Source organism: Phocoena phocoena, chromosome 2 (genome assembly GCF_963924675.1).
Source record: "Phocoena phocoena chromosome 2, mPhoPho1.1, whole genome shotgun sequence".
Lineage (NCBI taxonomy): Eukaryota > Metazoa > Chordata > Mammalia > Artiodactyla > Phocoenidae > Phocoena > Phocoena phocoena.
Genome location: NC_089220.1, coordinates 170,880,637 through 170,896,991, shown reverse-complemented (window position 1 = coordinate 170,896,991; position 16,355 = coordinate 170,880,637). Strand labels below are relative to the sequence as shown.

At 44.9% G+C, this 16,355-nt stretch overlaps 1 protein-coding gene across 2 annotated transcripts in view; it reads left to right on the top strand.

Annotated features, from left to right (window-relative positions):
- FAM171A1 (family with sequence similarity 171 member A1) overlaps window positions 1–5,042 on the top strand; it is a 124,932-nt gene extending 119,890 nt beyond the window's left edge. Inside the window, exons 6-7 of one of the 2 annotated variants that reach the window (XM_065872254.1) lie at window positions 1,427–1,541; window positions 2,091–5,042. In XM_065872254.1, coding sequence (XP_065728326.1) covers window positions 1,427–1,541; window positions 2,091–3,798 — 1,823 coding nt within the window. In that variant the 3' untranslated portion in view covers window positions 3,799–5,042. The remainder of the gene's footprint in view (window positions 1–1,426; window positions 1,542–2,090) is intronic. The other variant, XM_065872252.1, reaches the window with a different exon arrangement.
- The last annotated feature ends 11,313 nt before the right edge of the window (window positions 5,043–16,355 follow it).

Below are 16,355 nucleotides of genomic sequence, written 5' to 3'. Positions count from 1 at the left end.
AGTTTTCTCTTTCATTCTCTGGTTAAGAAGGAAATGAAGTATGACTGTGAAGTTTATCAAGATTTCCACTGGCAGAAGTTAAAATAATAGCATTTTAAGTACTTAAAGGGACCAAGCTTCAGTTATTTGGAAATGATTTTTATGTGTACCCCAGGTTTCTTGGTGACCCCTGCCAAGGCATTATGTATGTCTGTGGGGTTGTCTCTGTGTCAAAAGAAAGAAAAAAAAAGTTTCTCTGAACAATTAAGGCGGTAGGTGTCAGTAATTTTTCCAACTTTTGTAAATATTCACCCTTACCCCGTTGAAATGATTTGTAATTGGGAGAGAATGATGTCATCTTTTGAACTTAAGTAATGTCACTATTTTCAAAAATCCACAAGTCTCCTTGGATTTATCTAGCTTTTAAGAGATTTTTGAAGAAATCTGTCCCTTCGAATATAAAAAATCAATTAAAAAATGGGTGTTTATGGTGTTTAATAATCATAACCATGCTCCTTTGACATAATGTACGATACAACCACAGTCCTTCCTTCCCACCTCTTGGAGCACTGCCAAGATACCTGACACCAATAGGTGCCCGAGTATTGTAAGTTGGGGAGGTTTTCGTTATTGCTGTCAGTCCATTGTTAGCAACATTAAGGGAGATCCTTACTACTATTGAACATAAGGAGTAAGTTAAACTACCTCTTGGGATTCTAAGGTAAATTAAATCCCAATTTAATTTAATGGATTCTCATGTAGATTAAAAAGAAAATATGTTTACCTCTGATCACCTTGTCTGTAAGTTCTGTTGCCACGTCAGGTTAGCCATTTTGAACAGATACTAGAGAGACAGATGTTATTTTTTAAAAACGGGAGGCATTTTGGAAACCCTTGATACCCCTGTAATAAGCTGCGGATTATTTTTTTTAAGTCACAGAAAGTTATTTCATACATACCAACTGATTCATTTAGGCCAAGGGTTTAGGCCAATGATTACACAGCAATCATTGCCCAGGGAAAGTGAGAATCAAATTTCATGACTTTTTTTTTTTTTCTTCTGCAGTATCATAAAATCCCCAGGGCTTCAGGCCGTCTCTGAATGGATGAGTCCCCCTCATTATATGATCATGCATCTAGCTTTCTTTTATTAAAAGATCACATATTTAGAATGATGAAAATGGTACCCAATGCTAAGGAAGGACCCTGGACACCGCACATGGAATTTGAGTATTCAGAGTGCTCTGGTGATGGTTTGGGTAATCCCTTTTCACTGAGGGAAGTGACGGTGATGCTGCAGGCACATCATCTAAAGGGTGTCTGCATCCGGCCGCCGCTCCACACCCCAGCCAATAAGAGCAAGGAAGACATCACGCTCTCAGTTCATTTCCCCTCTTTTTATTGAAAGGTTTTCACAAATCTCAAATGCCCTTTTCTGACTTTTTAGGTCCCGTTGTCACACAGGACATCGCCACGTATCACACGGTGTTTCTTTTGGCCATCTTGGGAGGAATGGCTTTCATTCTTTTGGTTTTGCTGTGTCTCCTTTTATATTATTGCAGGTAAAGTTTTACCATTGAGGCACTGTCTTTTATAATTTGGAATTTCTTGCGCAAGCATTGGTATCGAGGTCCTTTTCTGAGTCGAGGTCCTTTTTTTCTCATGAAAAAGTACCTAAGAACTGAACATCTGTCACGTAAGTTGCAAACAAAGTGGGAGGCACACTGTGTAAAATGTTTCTTAGAAGGGCGGTCACAAAAAAATAAGTTGTCATGATTCATTCAGAATAGTCCTACATGGTAATGAAGAGATGATATTCTCAAGGACACAGCAGAACTATTCTTATTTTGATGCCTCATCTGATCGACTTGCAAGAATGTTTATCGTCGACTCTGCTTTTGAATGGATAACTTGGATGTACTTGGGGTAAAATCTGCACATTGCGACCCTCAGAATCAAACTAGGGCTGAGGGTGCGGGGTGAGAAGGCTCCTGGCTGCCAATTCATTGTGTTGTCTTGTTTCTTCCTGTGGGAATTGAGAATTAGATTTCGACTTGAACCTTCACTGTTCTGAGAATCTTTAATCTTGGGGTTTGTATCTTTGATCGCAGGCGGAAGTGCTTGAAACCCCGCCAGCACCATAGAAAACTGCAACTTCCTGCCACCCTGGAGAGTTCCAAAAGGGATCAGTCAACTTCCATGTCACACATCAACCTGCTGTTTTCTCGACGGGAATCAGAATTCCCTGGCCCGCTCTCCGTCACCAGCCAGGGCCGCCCCCCCGACGCCCCGGGCTCAAAGGAGCTGATGAGCGGAGTCCATTTAGAGATGATGTCTTCCAGCGGGGAGGTGGACATGCACACGCCCATGCTGAAGCTCTCCTACAGCACCTCGCAGGAGTTCAGCTCTCGGGAGGAACTCCTGTCTCACAAGGAGGAGGATAAAAGCCAAATCTCCTTTGACAACCTGACACCGAGTGGGACGTTGGGAAAAGACTACTGTAAGTCGGTGGAGATGTTCCCCTTAAAGGCCAGGAAGTCTGTGGAAAAGGAAGGCTATGAGTCCCCCAGCAACAGTGACTACAGGAGGAATTACAATGCCATGCTCTCGCAGCCTTTATTTGAAAAGCAAGACAGAGACAGGCAGGCCTCCGTGACCCACATTTCCACAGGAAGTAAGCTCACCATTCAGGAACACATGTACCCCGCGCCTTCATCTCCAGAGAAAGACCAGCTGATGGAACGCAGACCCACTGAATGTATGATGTCGCGATCCGTAGACCACCTGGAGAGACCTACCTCTTTCCCGCGGCCCGGCCAGCTGATCTGCTGTAGTTCCGTGGACCAGGTCAATGACAGCGTTTACAGGAAAGTATTACCCGCCTTGGTCATCCCGGCTCATTACATGAAACTCCCAGGGGACCATTCGTATGTGGGCCAGCCCCTGGTCGTCCCAGCCGACCAGCAGCTCGAGATCGAAAGACTGCAGGCCGAGCTCTCCAGCCCTCACGCGGGGATCTTCCCACACGCCTCCTCACAGATCCAGGCCCAGCCCTTATCTTGCCAGGCCATCTCGCAGCAGCACCTGCAGGACGCGGGCACCCGGGAGTGGACCCCACAGAATGCGTCCATGTCCGAGTCCCTCTCCATCCCGGCATCCCTGAACGACGCGGCCTTGGCTCAGATGAACAGCGAGGTCCAGCTACTGACCGAAAAGGCGCTGTTGGAACTTGGGGGTGGGAAGCCCCTTCCCCACCCCCGGGCCTGGTTCGTGTCCCTGGACGGCCGGTCCAATGCACACGTCAGACATTCCTACATTGATCTCCAAAGAGCTGGGAGGAACGGAAGCAATGATGCCAGTTTGGATTCTGGCGTGGATATGAATGAACCCAAATCTGCCCGAAAGGGAAGAGGAGACCCCTTGTCTCTGCCGCAGAACCGCCCACCGGTCCAGGAGCATGCGCAGAAAGAGCCGCGGGCCGCGGACAGCTCGGCCTACACGCAGCTCGTGTACCTGGACGACATGGACCAGAGCGGCAGCGAGGGCGGCACCGCGGTCGGGACGCCCGAGGACAGTGCCCTGCGGTGCCTGCTGGACGGCTCCAGCCGGAGAAGCGGCGGCCAGCTGCCCAGCCTGCAGGAGGAGACGACGAAACGAACCTCGGACGTCCCCCCGGCGCCATCGGCCAGTCCAGACAAGAGGCGATCCGCTCAGGAGGACGACGACGATGAAGACGACGACGACGACCAGGGCGAAGGCAAGAAGAGCCCGTGGCAGAAACGGGAGGAGCGACCCCTGATGGCGTTCAACATCAAATGAGCGGCCCCGAGCCGCCCAACAGGGGGACTAGAATCCAGTTGCCAAAAATTCTTTCTTACGGAAGCGCTGACCTGTTTGCGGAGGAAGTGGAACCACGTCCACCGTGGGAAGTGGACTTTTTTCTGCAATTACCGTTTGCTGTCAAAGTGTTTGGAAGTAAAGTTCTTACTCAGAAGAAAGAATGCGTCGCCTCCAGGGAGATGGCCGAACGGAGTGTCAGAATGTCCGCGTCGTTCCCCGTACTTGATGTGTCCACCCCCGAGGACACCAAAAAACCACACGTGATGTCGCTGAGTTCTGATGATAACCTCAGTTCTCCCGCAGATTCTGGGAACAGATGAAACTCTTTTTGCATTGCTTGAATCCATTCTATCACAATAATGCTCCTGTGAAGTTATTATTGAGAAATTAGCTTGGCACTTAGTGTCTGGAGGTATGCATTATCTCAAAGGAAAACTATGCATCGCTGCTTCGTGGTCTTACTTTGCTTAGATTGTTGCTTTGGCTAGGTTTCGTTTCCGATTTGCTTTTGTTAAACACACACACACACACACACACACACACACACACAATTTGGTTGTAAGGAATCTATTCCTTCGTTTTCGCCTGTGGTTTATTTCGGTATCTCCTTTCAGGAACTTCTGAGTGTCACCTCTGAACATCCAAGCCTCTTAATGAAATCGTACTGAAGTTTTTATCAGCTGCCAGTCCTTCACTTCTGGTCCCATTAACTCCAAGTGCCTTTTTTACAGTGACAACAGACAGTCCCTTTGCTTTTTTTTCGTTTGTTTTTCTTAACTTCTTTCATTGAACTGCCTGGATTTTATAAAGTTATGAAACGATCCCCCTTTTCTTTCAACTGCATGCCGCCAAGTGCCCATTCGTGCTCCGAATTCTCATTTCAGCTCAGTGTGTTCTGTCGTTCTCACGTGTGACGTGGATTCTGTTTAGCTAAGCTAGCCTAGAGGACACTTTAGCGGTCCTCTTCCCTTCTCCATCCTTTTGGCCATTAGGCACCATTATGGTTTTATTGGCTGTTTGTATATATGGTTACGTATTAACTCTGGAATCCTATGGGCTGAGCTTGCTTACCAAACACAGAGTATGGGCTGAGCAAGTAGACTGAATGTGACTATTAAACAAATCTTATGTACTATCCAAAAGTGCCAGAATGATTCTTCTGTGCATTCTCCTTAAAGAGCTGCTTGGTTATCCAAAAATGAAAACTCAGAATAAACTCTTAAAAAAACAAAAACCTGTCTTGTGGTCCTTTTCATTCATTCTGAGCCATAATTGGTTTTAGAGTTGCCATTAAGAATGCTCTCTTCATCCCTTGGCAGTCTGGAAGGCCAGTTGTTGGATTTATATTCAAAGGCTAACACATGGTCGGGGGAGGGATACATTGGGAGATTGGGATTGACATATACACACTGCTATAGATAAAATAGGTAACTAATAATGCCCTACTGTATAGCACAGGGAACTCTTCTCAATACTCTGTAATGGCCTATATGGGAAAAGAATCTAAAAAAGAGTAGATATATGTGTACGTATAACCGATTCACTTTGCTGTACAGGAGAACTAACACAACGTTGTAAATCAACTATACTCCAATAAAAAACAAAAAAGACTAACACATAGATGCCTAGGAATTGACATGATGGTTAAATCCTAAAAATCCACCTTGCTGTTTAATTTCATTCAAGAGTACAAGGTAACATTTTATTGTGTTTCCGTACTTTACAAAAAACTAATGTTTTCTTTTATGTTCAGTGTTGATCCAGCTTCAAAAAGATGTCGTTCAAATGACCAGAACCATCCCAGATATGTGAAACTATTAATCAAAATCATTACTGGAGCCGTCAGAATATAGCACAGATTGGTGGAAATAAATTAAGCTAGCTAGCTTCGTTATAAAATCTTATTCATGAATTTCACACAGGCAGAAAAATGAGTCAAGCTGATTTTTACGATTTTAATTTTCAAATACTGATGTCTAGTGTTTTGCTTTTAAAATGGTTGAGAGAGTCCCTGACAGTGTGGAAGCATATGAATGGATGGGAGTCTGGGGTTTAGCAAGTGAGAACTGGGAGTGAACATTCTCACCAATAGGTGGCAGATGAACCCTGGCGGATGCCACTAAAATTCCAGGTAAGAACCATTTGTCACTCTCCAAAGGAGAAGTAGGCGGCCTCTCCCAGCATACCCAGGTCAGACCTGGGTGATGGGGGAATGCCAGAAGGTCCCCTTTGACTTTGCCGCGCTGCTAATGCCATAATCTCCTTAAAGCATTAGTTTCCAGAAGAGCCTCGTTTACAATGTATGTTACGTGTGACTTGTAGGTGACCTGTTACCTGTCAGTACTGATGATGGGAGATTGAGCAGGAAGATGGGGGGGGGGGTGCTTTTCTGATTCCTTCTCATTAGGTGGGACATACCTGGGTCGACCAGGATTATGGAAGGTGTAGAGCAGCCAGCAGTGGTCACGAGACGCTGTGTCCCTAGAAAGACAAGACAGTGGGTTTGCCAAAGGGAAATTGGTTCTGCCGAAGATGAAGCTCACTCGGTTTACGCTCGTCCAAAAGGAGGTTCAGAGGCTAATGTTTTTGCTCGGGGAGCCAAGATTGGTCACCAGACTAGAGCTGTCTGGAAAGGGCACCCTAACTGTGTGGACTTTAAATGTTGTATTTATCTTTTCATCGCAGTGTTCCGTGTTCCGAATCAATTATATTGTGTGAAGAACTAAAGCCTTCAAAAGCACCTTGCTTATGCCACCTAGTGGTGAGTTTTCACCTGCCTCTTAAGGAGACTTTAGTCAAACAGCTCTCCGCGGCCAGGTCTGGGAAGACAGGTGAGTGTACACAGGGATGCCTCAGATGCTGCTTCTGAACCCCTGGTGAGATGAGTGAGGAGATGGGGCTGACGTTTGTTGGAAACAACGTTTGTTTGCTGGAAACATTATGTTGGAAACAATAATGCATTCAATTCTCAAAATCTTGTGAGGTTTATTTTATTTTTTTTACACCTAACTACATGGAGGCTGGGGGTTAAGTAATCGAGGTCACTCAGCTAGAATCAGTGGTGTGTCACTTACACGGCCAGCTCTCTGGAAATGAATGCATTTAAGTTAAAACTGTATTACGAATCATAATAAAATGCATAATTGTCAATTCCATTTGATAATTCGTTCTCACAATGCTTTCGTTGATTTCAGTCAGAGCCAACCTGTTGCAACTGACAGAAGGATGTAGTTGTGACATAGACACTTGTTGATTTTTTTTTTACATTAATGATTAATTAATGTAACTGAAACAACGAAGATACATGTCAGAACTTCACTCACTGATCAATCATGGAGTGACTTCTTTGCTGGATCATAATAGTTTTTGAACCCTGTAAGAATAATTCCTCGATTTTTAGTGTGTGTTACTGGCAGTGTAATGGCTCCAGACATGATACAGTTCTAAGTTTAATCTGCACTATTAACTTTTCTCCATCGCTTTCTTAAATCTGTACAATCAACAAATCAAGCTCTGATTTGTAGCAGTTGTCCATATCCACGGTGTAAATATTCCCATGTGGCCAGTTTCAAGCAACTAAAGTGACACCACTGCACACAAAAGTTAGGAGAGATACACAGCAGTACAGTTATATTTGCAGCAAACAGATACACTAGAGATAAATAACCTCAGAGCATAGTCAAATATAAGTTAATCCTCATCGTTTGAGGATTCCATATTGACGAATCTGCCTGTTTGCGAAAATTTATTTGTAACCCCCAAATCACCCCTCACTGGGCTTGCGAGATCATTCACAGACAAGCACGGAGCAATGAAAAATCTGAGTTGCCCAACACGCATGTTCCCAGCCAAGGCTGAACTGGGCGACGCTTTGCCTTCTTGTTTCAGCTCTCAGACTGTAAATAAGTGTCCCTAGTTTACAGTCCGCTTATTGCCACATTTTCTGCAGTTCTGTGCTTTCTGTTGGTGATTTTGCTGCTGAAAACGGCCCCCAAGCGTAGTGCCGAAGCGCTGTTTAGCTTTCCTAAGTGCAAGAAGGCTGTGGTGTGGCTGGTGTAGAGAGTACGTGTGTTAGCTAAGCTTTGTTCGGGGCATGAGTCAGAACACTCCAAGGGCCACTAGCAAGAAGGTAGGAGCCTGGGAACAAGGTCTGCTTGACTCCAGAGCCTGGTCTCTTGCTTTATGAAGCTTCACATTGAAACCCCTAGTTAGAACGGAAAATGCGAGGTGCAGTTGTTTTCCAAACTGTAGTGTAACTCCGAGTTAAAGCTGGGCAGTGTTCACTGGGAAAAGAACCACGTATCTTCTTGTGGTTTGGGTCTGGTCGCGGGGCTTGGAGGAATTTGTGAAAGAAATGAATTTATGTGCCCTAAACCATGCTGGGAGATATGCAACATCATTTAAATGACAGAGACCCTGTGCTTTCGGGAACTTTATTTAGTATAAACTAACACAGATAATGCTAAAACAGTGAGGCAAAGTGCCCAAGAAAATGAGCCTGGAACCAAAAAGGAAATAGACCATAAAACCTAAAAATAATCCAGCCACAAGTATGATAAACTCTATGATTTCTTGTGTTCATCCTCTTAAACTTTTACGTTTTCAGACCCTCTGTATTTGGAGGACAAGGGGATAAAAATGAGTACAGTTAAAGGTAGAAATGTGTGGTGATTTTTCAACTATTTCATAGTTCCACAGTTGTCGGGGTTTTTTTGTCTTTAGAGGTTTTTTTAATTGAGGTATAATTGACATACAACATTATATTATTTTCAGTTGCCCGAAAAGTGACTAATAATTCCTGTAAGGCTGTTTCACCTCAGCAGGATGAACAGGCATTAGAGTCCCTGAGAATGTGGAACATGAAAGAGCCTCGATAATCTCACACCAGAGGAAATAGAGCCAAGAGTGTTGGGATGACTTCCCCTACGCAGGCAGTGAGAGCACATGGGGTGTCTTGGTCTGTTCTGGCTGCTACAAAATACCATAGACTGGGTGGCTTATAAACAACAAACATTTATTTCTCACAGTTCTAGAGGCCACAAGTCCAAGATCAGGGCACCAGCATGGTTGGGTGAGGACCCTTTTCCTGATCCACCTTGTTGCCACCTCACAATGTGGAAGAGGGTAGGCAGCTCTGTGGGGCCTTCTTTACGAGGGCACTAATCCCGTTCATGAGGGCTCCACCCTCATGACCTAATCACCCCCAAAGGTCCCACCTCCTAATACCGTCATCACCTTGGGCTTTAGGATTCCAACATATGAATTCGGGGAGGACACAAACATTCAGGCCATAGCATGAGACAGGGCCCCAACACCTGGCTCTGTGTGTGTCCACCTCCTCAGATGGCTTCCCCATCCACTGCTCTTCCTGGCAGCTCTTCTGTACCTTCTGCCATCTGTTCACATTCCATGTACAATAGATACTCAGTATCCAGAATATAAGGCATTGTAAGCCATGCCAATTATTAAAATTTCAGGGCTGTGGGAAGAACCCTGGATTTGGATGCAGAACACCTGGGCATCAGACCTGACTCTATGAATGAGACAGGTGATTAACTTCAAGGACTGCAGAAGAGGGATGGTGGTACCTTGGCTGCCAACCTCTCGGGAGGAGGAGGGGTGGGAGTTGAGTTCAAATGAGACAATGAATAATTAAAGTTCATTGTAAAATGTAAGTTACGGTACAAATATAAATTGTGGCTCTTCCTAATTATTCTTTGAATCTTGTAGTTCCCTAATCCTGCTGCTACAATGTAACAATGATCTTTTTTTTGTTACACCAGCAGCTTCTCCACTGGTTTTTAGGAAAATGGTAGACAGAACAACAGGATCTTCTTCTTTCCCCTGCTTACTGCTTCCCACAACCTTCAGTGGAGTGATCCCTATCTTTGCACAAGTAAGATGATTTGCCAGGTATTTGACATAAACCAGGGAGCTCAGTGAAGATGCAGCCTCCTTACACGGTGGTCTCGAAACATGTATGAAGACATGCTTACAAAGCAATAACGTTGGGGTAGGTGCCCAATAACCATAAATTATTTGCTACTGGCCACAAAGATAAATACCTTTGCAAAACACAGCAGCCTCTTCATCCCTTAATTTACTCGCTCATGTGCTTGTTACCTGAGAACAGTGGTGCTCAAACCCAGAAGCACAGTAGTGTCACCTGGGAGCTGGAAAACATACTCAAGTATTCTGGCCTCACCACAGACCAATCAGAATCAGAATCTCTGCAGGGGAAACCCGGCACTGATATGAAAAGAGAAAAACAAAAACAATTCCGCAACTGATTCTGATACAGTCAGGCTTGTAAACCACTGCCTTAGAAGTTCTGAAGATACATCACAGTTTCGTAGCGCCTTCTGTTGGGCAGCTCTGAGAGCGATGGATTTCCCCTTTGTTTCTAGGGTAGATCAGCAGCCCTGTCCTAGATTTGCAGTTGGGAAGGGCAAACGCAGTCAGTAACAGTGCCCCCAGCTGAGCGGCACATGCCTAAGAGATGTGACCAGGGCTCTTCTCTGCTTTGTTCACACTGTCAAAAATCTGGATGTTGACACCCCCTGGGCTCTGTCATCTATCCTGCTCAGGGGTACTACACATACCCACTGTTATCACAACCGTGGCTATTTCAGAGCACTGCCTGTGAAGGATTCCCATGGCTATATCGGCAGCCAAATCTGCTATTGAAATTCAGATTCAGTTTCCACCTGCTGACCGTGCATCTCCATCCAGATGACCCTCAAACACCTAAACCAACTTGTCCCAAGATGGATTCGTCATGTGTCATCCCATGAACCTCCCTGCCTGCCCCCCACCAAAAAAAAAAAAAAAAAAAAAAGAAAGCCCAATTCTCCTACTTTCCTCCCACATCTGCCACCCCAGTGAAGAGCCTCACCATACACAATTTCCCCAGCCGGAAACGTCAGGGTCACCCTCCAAACCTCTGTCAACCTTACCACCTGGGTTCAGGCATCACGTCCTATCCATTTCACCTGCTGTCAAGAAACAGTATGAAAATTTCATGCTTCTGGCTGGCCAGGGCTTTCTGAGCAAGATTTACTGGCATCCTAGATCTAAGGATGCATGAATATAAGCATTCCTTGGAAGACAAAGAGAGTGAATTACTCCAGAGAGATTTACAGATTTATCTCCCCTGGAGCCATTCATTCACTGATCTTCATTTACATTCATTATAACAGAGAAGGACCTTTCCTTCTCTTCCCAGAGAGGATTGTTTTAAAAGCTCCAGAACTGGGCTTCCCTGGTGGCACAGTGGTTAAGAATCCGCCTGCCAACGCATGGGACACAGGTTCGAGCCCTGGTCCGGGAAGATCCCACGTGCCGCGGAGCAACTAAGCCCGTGCGCCACAACTACTGAGCCCATATGCCACAACTACTGAAGCCCGTGTGCCTAGGGCCCGTGCTCCGCAACAAGAGAAGCCACCGCAATGAGAAGCCCACACACCAAAACGAGGAGTAGCCCCGCTCGCTGCAACTAGAGAAAGCCCGTGCGCAGCAACGAAGACCCAGCGCAGCCAAAAATAAAATAAATAAAAGCTCCAAAATTCATAATTCAGGGGTTCCTCTCCTGTAGTACAGACCCTCCTTTATATATGGGATGTGATATAGATCCCCCTTTATATATGTGATGTGATATCTGCCCTCATCGCATCCCCCAAGGGGTAAAATGAAGCATAATGTAAAGGTATTTTTAAAGTAAATAATAGATCAGCCTCTGATCCAAAACCTTGTTTTTGCTGTCAGGATAAAATACATAAAGACTTACCATATGCTAAGTATCTCCCAGACAGTCCCTCCTGTCCCCCCATCACCATTTCTAAGCGGCGGGGCTGTCACAGCCCTCCTGTCTCCCACCCCACCCCTCACCATCTATGCCCACACTGCCACCAGTGTGATGTACAATCCAGTCATATCACTTATATGTAATAGTGTTGCAGATGACAGAAGCCAAACTCAAACTAACATCAATTAAATGAGGGACTCCGTCATCATTAAAGGGAGATTTGGGAGGTGGGTGAAATAAGGTTGTGATAGTGTGATGTATAAAAAGGAATCTATATTTGGTCTTCATCCCTTTTCCTGGCACAGAGCTCCTAAAACCCTTGGAATTTCTTAAATGATGAGCGTGATAAAGGTGTCTTGTTATTCATAACAAACCCCTTTCAATCACACCTGAGGTTATGTTAATGAAGTGACTTTGGGGCCACAGCTAAGGATGGGGGTTGGTCACCAGGGGAGCCAACCCTGTGATTAGAGGGTTGGAACTTCCAGTCCCACCCCTAACCTTGGGAGAGGGGAGCAGGGCTGGAGGTTGAACTGATTGCCAACAGCCAATGGTGTAATCAACCGTGCCTACGCCATGACGGCTCCATAGCAACCCACAAGGATGGGGGTCAGAGAGTTTCTAGGTTGGTGAATGCGTGGAGATTCAGGGAGAGTGCTGCACCCAGAGGGCATGGAAACTCCTCCCCCCCTTCCCCGTAGCTTGTCCTGTGCACCTCTTCCATCTGGCTGTCCCTGAGTTATATCCTTTTATAACAAACCAGTAATCCAGGAAGTAAAATATTTCTCTGAGTTCTGTGAGCCACTCTAGCAAATGAATGGAACCCAAGGCGGGGGTGGTGGGACCCCCTGATTTATCGCCTTGTGGTCAGAAGTACAGGTGACAATCTGGACTGAGACTGACATCTGAAGCGGGGGCAGTCTTGTGGGACCGAGCCCTTAACTCGGGAGATCTGATGCTGTCTCCAGGTGGGTAGTGTTGGAATGGAGTTGAACTGTTGGACACCCAGCTGGTGTTGGAGAATTGCTCGATGGTGTTGACACCCACATATCAGAGTTGGTATCCAAACTGTGCAATGGAACCAAACCACAAAAGGCAGAGTATAATAATGACACCCCAAAACTGGGTTCACCTCTTGGTGGGTGTCAAGCCAAAGAGTAGGAAAAGGAAGGATTTAGTATTTCCAAAAGTAAGGGGAACACCAGGGATATTTCCTAAAGCAGTGTCTCCCCGAGCAGCAAAGTTGGGGAAGTTTTCAGGGTACATGCATATTCATGAAGGGGCTTGGGCGGTTCATGCATATTCATGAAGGGGCTTGGGCAGAGGCGAATTCAGCATAGAACTGGGGAAAATGTTTGTTGACAGCGTCCAGGCTCTAGTGGATTGAAGTCAGAGGGTCGGCAAAGGTCAGCATCGTCAGTACTTAGGCTCTAGTTAGTCTGGTGGTTGAGTGCTCAAGGGGGGTTCGATCCTGCAAAACAGCTCAAGAATGTGCTTCAGGCTAAGCTTTACCTTTGAAACAGAACTGGGAGTCTTTACACCTGATGTATTGTCCCCAGTATGGTTATATCTCCCTGGGCTGGTAATAGCTATTTGTTCTTACATTCTTTTGTTCCTTTAAAATCATTAACTACTGAGACCTGTTCTGCAGGGGCAAGCGCTGTGGCCAGGTTTAAGATCACAGAATGGGTTAGGCCTAAAATGGCTTCTCTTATGTCAAAACGTCATGTCCGTTTCTCTTTCTCCTGGGACCCGCTACCCTATCTGCCTGCAGTCATAGCCCTGTGAAGGGGTTCTTGTTTATAGACTGCTTTCATCATGCATGATCTTGTTTGATCACGACATCCCTGTCATCTAGCTAAAGCAGGTGATGTGAATCTACTTTGGCATCCAGAGATACAGAAAAGAACTGTTTTGTCCAAACAGTGGTAAAGACCCAGGATTTGAGCAGAAACCCAGACACTTCTCCCGGAAGTACCTGGCTGCCTCACAGAGACGAATTCCAGGGATGGTCACAGAACTAACACTGAGTGCCTGCTGTGTTCAGGTAAGGTTCTAAGCACTTCCTGTGGATCAGCTTATTGAATCCTCACCAGAATCTGTGAGATCAGTACTCTGTCATTTCACAGATGAGGAAACTAGAGAAGCAGAGAAACTTACCTTATGGACCTGTCGACTGAAAAAAATCCACAACTTAAAAGCTGAGAATTATGTTTTATTTGGCAGACTTGCTGAGGACTTAAGCCCAGGAGGCAGCAACTCAGATGGCTCTGAGAGACCGCTCCAAAGAAGTAAGGGGAGAGCCAGGATATTATAGGAGTTTTTGCAAAACAAACAAAAAACAGGCAGACAGACCATCAGAAGATTACTGTTCATTAAAGAAAAACATACATCTCAAGTTAGTGAATTTAGCACTTTTCTATGTGTGAGAAGATGCAAGAATATGGGTTCATTGAAATCATTCCTTTGATATGGCCCTAGATTAACTATCTAGGGCCAATATCCCGCTTTTCTCCTCAGGGTGAATCCCCTCAGGGTGCACATTCAGGGGAGGCTGCAGTGGCTACGGCTTGATCCTTTGTTTACAGATACGGCAGGCGACATATGCTCTCTACCTTTCTGCAATGCTTATGAAATAGTGTTAACTGTCTTATGGGAAGCTAAAAGTGTTGTGTCCCAGAATGCCAACAATTTGTTAAAGAGTATAACAGTTATAAACTCCTTCGAGAAACATGGCAGTGGCCACTGAGGTCCTAAGGGATCCTGTGAGCCTTAGAAAGATAACTTGATACTTATTCCCCAAGGGGGAAACTTTTGGAGTCCTGTGATAACAGTCACCCCTTAAAGGCCAGACAAGGTAGGAAAGTAGGTTAAAGTGAGATCAAATGCACAGCAGCCAAAACATTCATGTTTGATATAAGGAGACACACAAAAGGGGAATCGTGGTGATGAATATATCAGTAGAACTACTCGGAAATAGAGAATAGCTCAAATTGCATTGCAGATCAATTACATTTTTCCTTCAAAGAGGCCAGGAAAGACAGATTTTCATTCTCTTGAGTGAGAGAAGAAGAATGTCAACTATTTCTCAGGGAGGTTTGCCTTTTTCTAGATTGGGAGGTAAAAGAAAGCTGGAAAGAGGCATCTTCAGAGAAGGAGCTTCACGGAGGAGAGGTGATTCTTGGCCAGAGAGCGCTTGGTGAGTCTCATGTGAAAGGGATTTGTTTTTTTAAGTGGTTATTATCTTATAATACTAAAGTTAGCTTGTCTCCAGTGGGTGTTGGAATGACACAGAATATCAACAAATAAATAGCCAAATAGTCATTGTGAATTGCAATGAAACTTATTCATGTGAGCGTCAGTTGTCGTTTCATATGAACTAGAACTACAGTTGGTCCTTCTGTTAAGAATACGACACAGTGTTTGAGCTTAACTTTTTCACTGGGCAAATAGAATCAAATGGAGACTTTCAGAAAAATCTTAGGGTTGGAAAGCTGGTATACTTCCAGAGGTACGTGTACTGAATTAATTATATAGGCTAGTGAACTAAAATTTTAGCACACTGAAGGTGAAAATCAAGAGAGACAGAGGAAATGTAATTTCCTTTAAGAACAGAAACCTCGTCTTTCATCCATTTTGTATCCTCAGACTTGCACACTTGGGTGTGTGTGTGTGTAAAGGAGAAGAGGCGCAGTGTATATAAGCTCAAAGAAACACTGGCTCATAAAGGAATTAACTTTAAAATTATAGAAACAAAGTTACTGAACGATGTAGTGATTTTTGGTGTTACCTCTACTTATAAAACAAGTTATCTGGCAGATGAAAAGGTGTTAGCTCAGTTTTCTCAATAACCTTTTTTCCTTTACATCCTTAGACATGGTACCAAAATGACATTTCTTCTCATGTGTTTAAAGAGGTATCTTCTATGCCTCTTTCTGACTGATAATTCCTTCTCTGGAAATGATGCCCAATAGGGTGGAGCTCAGTGGTCATGTCTCCATGATGCGAGTAGAGTGATTGGTCACACTCACAGTGATTGATCTAGGCAGGAGCCAATCAGAGTTCTTCTCTGGCTTTTTTATTTTTTTAACTAGAACTGCGAGAGGCAGGGCTAGTGGTGGAACTGCATATATGAAACTCTAAAGCCTCTAATAGTCATATTCCTTGGATTATCCGAGCCACTCCACTAACTTTCCAGTAAAGTCCCTGTTTTGCCTAAGGCATCCAGGCCACAATAAGAGAGAGTGAACTTGACTCACACAGAGAAGAGGTGAGTGAGAGGAGAATCCTGGCTGCCAATGCTCACCTGGATCACCGTCCTTCCCGTAATTTTATTATTCATCCGCTCCCTTCCATTCTTTAAAATGTTCCAATACCCTTCCAGTATATTCCCCTTCATTGTCAGATAGTTCTAGTTTGTTTGTCACTAGTATCTCACAGAGCCCAGAAATAAAGCATCCTACTGGCCAGATGTAGCACCTGGTTAAGAACCTACGTGGGATTTTTCAGGTCCAACCATAGGCAATTGCAAAGATTTGCTGGGTAGGGAAGCTGCTCTCCCACACCAGACAATGTGTACACACACATATCCATTCCATGGGGAAGATGGAACATTTTGGGGGCTGGTGCGTGTTCCTGTTTGGCCTCTTGGCTTATCCTAGAGCAGTGATTAAAGACTTGACTTTCCTTTTGGCGTGTTGAGCATCTCAACACCTGGCAACTCCGCTCGTGA